The sequence below is a fragment of the Monodelphis domestica genome, chromosome 3 (genome assembly GCF_027887165.1).
Source record: "Monodelphis domestica isolate mMonDom1 chromosome 3, mMonDom1.pri, whole genome shotgun sequence".
In the NCBI taxonomy this organism is placed as follows: Eukaryota; Metazoa; Chordata; class Mammalia; order Didelphimorphia; family Didelphidae; genus Monodelphis; species Monodelphis domestica.
This window is the reverse complement of record NC_077229.1, coordinates 55,813,831-55,822,188: the sequence shown is the minus strand read 5'-3', so window position 1 is coordinate 55,822,188 and position 8,358 is coordinate 55,813,831. Positions and strand designations below refer to the sequence as shown.

The following is an 8,358-nucleotide window of genomic DNA, read 5'->3' as shown; positions in this document are numbered from 1 at the left end:
AGAGATGACAATATCAGGGATGTAAGAATCAAGTGAGGGTTTTTTCAGGATGGGAGAGATATAGGTTTGTTTGTTGATAGTAGGAAAGGAGTCAAAAGAGAGGGGAGGATTAAAAATAAGGAATAGGGATGTTGGTGGAGATTCTTAGAGATGATAGAATGGGATTGCTTGAACAAGGAGATTCATCTTGGTATTGAATAAGACCAACTTAAATAGGTGGAGAGAGAGGCAGAAATCTGATAGATAAGGAAAAGGGGAGAAGTGGAAACGCAGCGAATAACCTCAATTTTTTTTTCCATTAAATAAGGTTGTCAGTTGAGTAGGGAGAATAAGAGGTGAAGGTTTGAGGAAGGATGACAAGGTTTGGAAAAGCTGTTGTGAGGAGTCCAAGAGTGAGTCGGTAAGGGGAGTGTAGTAGGATTGTCTAATAGCAGGGAAAGCCCATTGAGGTTGTATAACAAATTCATGGCGGACCCAGTCAACAATTGTGATTTTCTCCACTTTTGTTCAGTAGCTCATGTGTAAGCTCAAAGGAGACAAATGGTGGAATGAACCAAGGCTAAGGCTTGGCTGGCCCTAAATGGTCATATAAGGGAGCTAGGGATTCAAGAGGGCAGAGCAGTGCTGAATTGGTTCACCAAGAGGTCAAGAAGAGGAAGAGTGATTAATGCAGGGGAGATGGTCTGGGAGAAATTTGAGGGATTGATGGATCAGTCATGATGAGGATTAAGAGCAGGGTTTTGTAAAAAAAAAAAAGGCAGAGAAAGATGTGAAAAGTGTTAAGATTTTTATGGTCAGATGTGGGGATTTCAGAATTCTTGAACATGAAGACAATATGTCAGTGTATTGAGGGTATTGACCATCTGCGTGGTATTGTTTTTCATAGTGCTAACAGTTTACAAGTCATTATTTTCAGTCACAACTCAATTTGCTCACTTTGAAAGGGAATTTCATCTTGACTTATGGAATGTCATCATAGTGATATATTCACATAATCATTCACTATGAAAAGTTAACCTTTCTGGTGATCTCAGAAAACTTAAATATTCAATGGTTGTTACAAATCTACCCCCCCCCCTTTTGTGTTGACCCACTCTTTAATCTGAGCCATCCTGCCCTATTGATGGAATATGAAAACTAATCAGCTACCTAGGAGGCCTAGAACTAAGCTTCATATCTCCACCACATATTACAGGGCATCTTGCTGTGTTCATGCCAATTTCTCCCCAACCAAATCAACAATTTGGAATTTCCCTTTTGCTCCATTCACAATTCCAAGACTACCTAGGCCAAAACTCCCTTCCCCTGGGCATTTCCCTCAAATGTTGCTACTACAGGGTGAGGTTTGTATCACTTTTTACATTTGTGGGCTTTAATATAAACTACCCAAATTACCACCCCATGACATAGCACTTTCGTTCTTAGCTCTGGCCCTTTGATAAACTTCACCAGTAATATGGAAATGTTTCTGAAAACTCAAATTTAAAACTTTCTATGCCAAAAACTACATCTAGAAACGTTTGTCCCACCCTCAAGACTAGACCACATCTGATCCATGAAGCCAATTAAGTGCTCTTGGGCATCCTTTCTCAATTTAACTATTTCTTGTAGATAATTTCTTCCACTAGTAGCAGCAACAGCTAGCTGTACTAATATTTAAGCCACGAGCCTTTACCTCCTAGTCACATGGATTATGTCATGCAGTTCCTACTGGTTAAAATTCACCAAATGAATTAAATTCAAAATGTGTTTTCAAACCTAAACAAAGGACTGAAATACTTTGTTCAGTGTAGGAGTACTAGTAGTTCTGAGAATCTGGTTTATCAGTGGCACATGACTCATCTAGGATAATACATGAATAGCTTTTATTAGTCACTTAATTGGTGAATAGCCAGTTCTCTAGAAATCTCTTCTTGGTTGATAGGGCAGAATACTACCTAAGCAAAAATGCCCACATGTTGGAAGATTTCTTCTTCCTCATAGGAAGAGTTGCCCTGGGTCCCACATTCAAAAAAACCCAATTGCTAAAATGGAGAAATCATGCAAAATAAAAATAAATTAAATGCTTCACTTTTATTATAGAACCCAAAATACAAAACTCATTCCAAGGCTTCAATTTAGATTGACATCACTGAAAATGGTCCATTTTCTCACTATTCCGGTGGTGGTCATCCCAGCAGTTACCTGATTAATGCTTCCTTCCCAATAAGAATACTTTGCCTACAGTGGATTTAAAACTTATCAAAGTTGAAGTTAACAGTCTAGCTTATTTCATAATCACTTTAAGCCACCCTTTCAAAGCATGGTTACCATTCCCATGTATGCTAAGCATTAGTTTTTAAAAAGCTGCATTCAACTGATACTCAATCCACATAAATTAAATTCTATTCTATTGACAGCTCATACACAGGAAAAAGATACAATATTCATGTGATTATTTTATTCTTCAACTTTATCCTTCCAAAAATCCACCTTAGGTACACTAGCTAGTGTGAAAACCTTTAATTACTGTCTAAATAAAATATGCTCACACTTTTAAACTTTATATTACCAAGTTGTGACCAATCATCTAACAGTAGCACAAAGTTTTTTTTAACCTGTCCAGCACCTATCTTTACTTTGTGAAATGTATGACTCAAATGTATCTTAACTGATGATGATGTTTAAAAACAACTAGTCATAAAAACGTAAAGGCCATTTAAATAGTAACATGGTATTTATCTACCATAGACCATACAAAACAGGTTTTAAAATGCTTATTTTGTAAACAAGGGATAAGAGCTCACTTGCTTAGATATTTGAAATACAACTTTATTATGATCTAAACGAAAAAAGGAATGGGAATGACAGTAACAAACAAGATTCACCACTGAATAATGTGATGGGACTGCAGCAGTCTTATATTTGAAACTCAAGGGGACGTAATTGCGGTCCAAAACAGCTAAATACGCAGGTCCAAAATATGAATTATATTTTTTTTAAACTGCCACATTCACTCCGAAGCCCATTCATCTCCTTCAGCATCCCAAAGATTAAGCACATGTTCTGCTCAGCTATATAATAAAGTGGCAAACACGCTACACCACTGACATCACAGGACAGTTGCCTATAAAACTAGACCTCTGACGCTGGGCTCTAGCTTCATTCCCTTACAGGTCATCATCTTCATCAGGGAGCGCAGTTGTCTGAGCAATCTGGAAAATGGTTAAGAAGTTATTAGTTTTCAAGGAATGAAATAAAGTATACTATACAATCTGATTAAGTAGAAAATAATCAATACCTGTAAGTCCTGCTCATACTGTGCTGCCAGTGCTGGGTCCATGACAACCTCTGGAGGTGCAAGAGCAGGCATGGCAACAAACTCCAAATTAGGGTCTCCAATAAGTTTTCTAGCAAGCCAAAGGAAGGGCTTCTCAAAGTTGTAGTTACTTTTGGCTGAAATGTCATAGTACTGTTTAAAAACAAAAACAATCCCCCCAATTAAAAAAAACAACTAGTAATGTGTCAACACAACACTCAGGTATTCTATAAGTTGTTCAATTAAGCTGTTTTGTTGTCTTTTAAATGCAATTTCAACATTTCTTAAATTTCAATTAAAACTGTCTATTCCTACTAAAACACCCCTAAGTCACATAGGTTTAAAAAACACATTAATAATCTAACACAGAAAAGCACTCCACAAATCAGGTTGTTTAGTGATTATCCTGAATGCCACATAACATGTTACCCAACAAGAATGTGTCTTGTATGATATAAACAGTCAATTTTAAGACCTACCTGGAGATTCTTCTTCCTATGGAAGACAATTGATTTCGCCTTGACTTTTCTGTCCTTAATATCCACTTTGTTGCCACACAACACTATAGGGATATTTTCACATACTCGTACCAGATCTCTATGCCAGTTAGGTACATTCTTGTAAGTAACTCTGGATGTTACATCAAACATTATAATGGCACACTGAGCTGAAAAGAAATTCAAAGGAATATGAAGTTAATGAAGACAGGAGTCCTGTTTGAATCATACCTCAACCTCAAGGCACTACCACCCCATGCAGATTCTGAGCAAGTAAGTTTCAGCCTCAATTTCCTAATTTAAAGAATAGGTAATTATAGCATCTATTTCAGAGTTGTTATAAAGATCAAGTAACATAAAAGCTCTATATAAATGTTAGTTATTAGATGATCCCAAAACCCCCTTACTTTTAATTTCAAGAACACAAAAGACAAGTCTTATTTTAAAATAAAACCAGGAATTTAAGAGATGAGAAGTCACATTAAGGGATGAGAGTTCACATTGAAAGGCCCAGAGGCAGCAAGACATAACTTCTTAAACTAAATATGCAATGTTTTATACACTTACAGGTGTTAAACAATACATTAGATTTGAAGTCAAAAGGCTTCTGAGAGAAATGGCTTTAACACTTTAGACTTTAGTTTCTTTAAAGATTGAGAAGGATCAAACTATGTGATTTTTAGGGTCTCTTTTCAAGTTCTAAATCCTGTCATTTTTGCCCAATACTTGTTGTGTTTGTAAGTTCACTTTACAAGTGTAAAGATTTTTGTAACCACATACTAAAGCTATACCTTTTCCCAAACACCCAAGTACCTAAAAATTTCCCAAAGTTTAGATATGAAAAACAGCTAATTTGATTGTTGTATGTTTAAGCAACAAAAAATTATGCTATGTTTTTAACTAGTATCTCAGACAAACTATACAGATACCTTTTTTGCTTGTTGCAACAAGGCAAGGTCATGGAGAGAATGGATTTCACTAATAAAAAGGACTTCAGACAGTCCTTTAAGTTTTTGTCTTAAAACCAGGAAAACAATTTGGATTTGATTATATCCAAATAGACCAGCTAAGATTCAAATTTTAGTTCTCCAAACACTAAATACAACAGCTCACCCAAAGACCAGAAATCACAAATGAAAATGTTTACATATACCTTAAGTCAACTTTTGGAAACTGACAGCTCACAGACATAAATATGCAATATAGCTGCACACTTACCTTGGATGTAATAACCATCTCTCAGACCACCAAATTTCTCTTGGCCAGCTGTATCCCATACGTTGAATTTAATAGGACCTCTGTTAGTATGGAACACAAGGGGATGGACCTCAACACCCAAGGTGGCTGGAATAGTGAAAGGTTTTGATTTAGTTCATTATTTTTGCTTTATTGAAATTTGTGCAATTATAAAAAAAAAAAAACCACATACCTACATACTTCTTCTCAAATTCACCAGTCAAGTGACGTTTTACAAATGTAGTTTTTCCAGTACCTCCATCACCAACTAATACAAGCTGTTGAAGAAAAAGTATTTTCGATGGATCTTAAAAAACGATATAAAAACAACCTCAACTTCATATTTCAAAAAATATCATCTAAATGCCTTCAACACTCATTTAACATAACTATGCACATTAGGTAAATTAAGAGGACTATTATGGTTTTAAGTAACAACATCGTTTTCAGGATGCATGAAACAAATTTTTAAGCTGACCAGATCATCTAAATGTGTTCTTAAACACATAGTTAACATATACCTTCCAGGTCCTGGGTGAAATAAGGGGCTTTGTTACTATTTAGAAAGTTACCAATTATAAGAGTTTCTTCTCAGACTTAGGCAAGAGGGGAGACGGGAACCCAAACTGCTCTTTTTCATAAACAAGGCCTTTCCAACCAACTGGTGCAGAAAAGAATCCCCCTTCCCCTTGATTGGGACAATCATAGCCCTCCAAGAATTACGTACTTTGAACTGCACTTGGGGTTCTCCTTGGGCGGCCATCGTGATGTTCTAAAAAATAGGGAAGAGACAACGGTTTGAGTTCCTCGGGGTCCCTGCAAGGTGGACAGGAGGCCACATGCTCCTCCCCCTAGGCTCGGCAGCCATCCCCCCGCCACGTGCCCCGGCGGCCCCAAAAAGCGCCCCACATTCCCCTGTAAACAGGCCGGAACGCGGCCTACTCGGCCCCATTCATCCCTTGCTGAGGCCGCGGCCGAGGCGGCGGCTCCTCCCCCCCACCCGCGTGGGGCGAGGGATGGCGAGGAGGGGGATGAATGAGGCGCAAATGGCGGCTGCCCTTTTCTCCCGGAGTTCCGAATTCATTCAACCGCCGGGGGCTGGAGTGAGTCTACGGGGGGCGCCAAAAAAGGAAGGCGGAGACTGAGATGAGCCCAGGAAAACCGCCTGGTCATGGGGCCCGCAGCGGGAGGGGAGGGAGAGGGGCTGGGAAGGAGGGAAGGCTGGCTGCGCCGCCCCCCCCCCCCGCCTCACACTCACGCGCACATCCACTTGCCCCTTTCCCCGACTCCCTCACGGCCCGCGGCCTCCGCATGGCCTACACGGCCCGGGCCTCCTCACACAAAGCGCGCCAAGCCAAACCCAACCCAACCCAACCCAGCCCAGCCCAACCCGCCCCGGCGCGGCGCGGCACGGCCTCCCTTCAAGCGCGGGCGCCCACCTCCCTCAGAGAGAGAAGCATAGGGAGGGGGGGCCCCACCCCCGCCGCCCCCTTATCGGTGCCGGCCCGCGATGGCGTCTTCTCCCACACCCGCCGCCCTTCGTCTCCCTACACCGGCCTAAGGCCGGGCCCCTAGCGCTGGGCTCCGCCGCTACCTTCCAGAAGCGTCTCCGTCTCCGCCTGACTGAACGATGGAAAGATGGCGGAAGCGCGATTCAAATACCCGGAGACGCAGCCGACGCCGCCGCGCGCGCGGAATAGGGAGGGGCCGAGGGGAGGGAAAGGAGGCGGGGCAACGGCGCAACGTGCCCCCACGTGCGCGGAGCGCCGCGCGCCCAAGTCGACGTTACGTTACCGGCCACCCCCAAAAAAGGGGAAGGAGGCGGGGCATAGAGGTGGTGGGCGGGAAGGAAGAAACGAACAGACGGGCCGGGAGCGCGCAAACGCCTGATCTTTACAGTGCTCTTAAGAGCGCTGCGGCTGATTCTGGCGCATGCGCTCCCTCAAACGAGGATGCTCCTGACTCTAATTCCTCCTACTCCGCCCAGCCAAGCTTTTACAGCGCTCTCCCCTTCAGGCCCATGTGCGCATGCGCTCCCCAAAGGCCTACTAGGGCTGCAGCGAGAGCGCGCTCCAATGATTCCTCCAGATCCTTTTATCCCCTACTTTCCCACCACCTTCCCATACCTTTACCGCGCTCTCGCGCTGGGCCACGGTCCCACCTCGGCTTCCGGCTAGCTTGTGCGCATGCGCTCCAAAGCACTGCTGCTATAGCTGCGGAAGCGCGCTCGAGCTTCTTTTGCCTTCTTTCCTGGCCCCACCTTCACTTCACCCAGCTCTCAGACTTGCCTCGGAGCGCGGCCGGCTCTTGCGCATGCGCTACACAGGCACTGCTAGGGCATTCACGGGAGCGCGCGCGCAGCAACCGCCTCTAGAGGGAAATTAGAAAGGAGAGGGAGGGAGGTGGGGTCGGGGGTGGTGGGCTCCCGCCAAATAGAAACTCCAGGGCCTCTCCAATCCTTGGCCCACTGCCTTCCGGGATGTAGGGGCCCAACTTGAGCCCGCCAGGAAACCGAAAAGGCTGAGACAAAAGGCACCAATTTAGTCTTCAAAAAATTATAATAATAGATGTCATATGGCATAAAGCGCTTTTGCAAATTTTAAAGTGCCACCTCTGTGCTGGCTATTCATCCATGGCTTCTGAGTTTGCAAAGCGCTTCACTTCTAATTCGACTTAGATAACTGTGAGGTAGTTGTCAACGTGAATTCTGGAAGCCCCAAGTTCACTTGGGACTTCCAGAATTCATGTTGACATAATCAACAAGTTTTTATTGATTGCCAGCCACTGCTAAGTGCCCAGTTTACAAAGAAAAGCAAAAAAGTGCTATCCGGGAGTTTACAGCATAATGGGGGAGACAATTCGCAAACAAATACTAGTGATACTTGTCCCTATTTTACAGAAGAGGAAACTGAGGTTCAGGGATTTGGATGGCATCTGGACTAGTTCTTGGAGGATTTTCCCCCATACATGCCCCTATCCCGCTTATTGGAGGCTGGAGTTACTGTAAATTGCTTAGTCAGGGATGTAAAACACTGAGGGCAGCTCTTAGCCTACCTGCTCCTAAAGTCCCCTTAGAAGCTTAGTCATTGCTTGCTCTGAGCTCTTTTTTCTTATAAAGGATTTAGATCTGGTAGACGAGACCTTGGAAAGCCTCTGTTTAAGTAAAAACAGCATAGGATCTGCACAGAATCAAAGTAGCACAAATATTTATTAATCTCGCAAGTCCCAGCTAAAATCCCACTTTCTAATAGAATCCTTTTCTAGTTCCACTTCATCTCAGTGCCTTCTGAGATTTATCTCCAATTTAATTGTTTTATCTTTTTTTAA

At 42.8% G+C, this 8,358-nt stretch overlaps 1 protein-coding gene across 4 annotated transcripts; it reads right to left on the bottom strand.

The window, feature by feature from the left end:
• Positions 1-2,054: 2,054 nt before the first annotated feature.
• RAN (RAN, member RAS oncogene family) lies at positions 2,055-7,432 on the bottom strand. 4 transcript variants are annotated; one of them, XM_001366512.5, is made up of 7 exons: positions 6,626-7,432; positions 5,759-5,803; positions 5,225-5,309; positions 5,014-5,139; positions 3,778-3,965; positions 3,281-3,451; positions 2,055-3,194 (listed from the first exon to the last, which is right to left on the bottom strand). In XM_001366512.5, the coding sequence occupies exons 2-7, from the start codon at positions 5,792-5,794 to the stop codon at positions 3,150-3,152; spliced, it is 651 nt and encodes a 216-aa protein (XP_001366549.1). In that variant the 5' UTR covers positions 5,795-5,803; positions 6,626-7,432; the 3' UTR covers positions 2,055-3,149. The 4 variants fall into 4 exon arrangements, with proteins under 4 accessions (XP_001366549.1, XP_007489678.1, XP_056677899.1 ...); XM_007489616.3 differs by having other exon boundaries at positions 7,158-7,371; XM_056821921.1 differs by having other exon boundaries at positions 6,471-6,647.
• Positions 7,433-8,358: the final 926 nt, after the last annotated feature.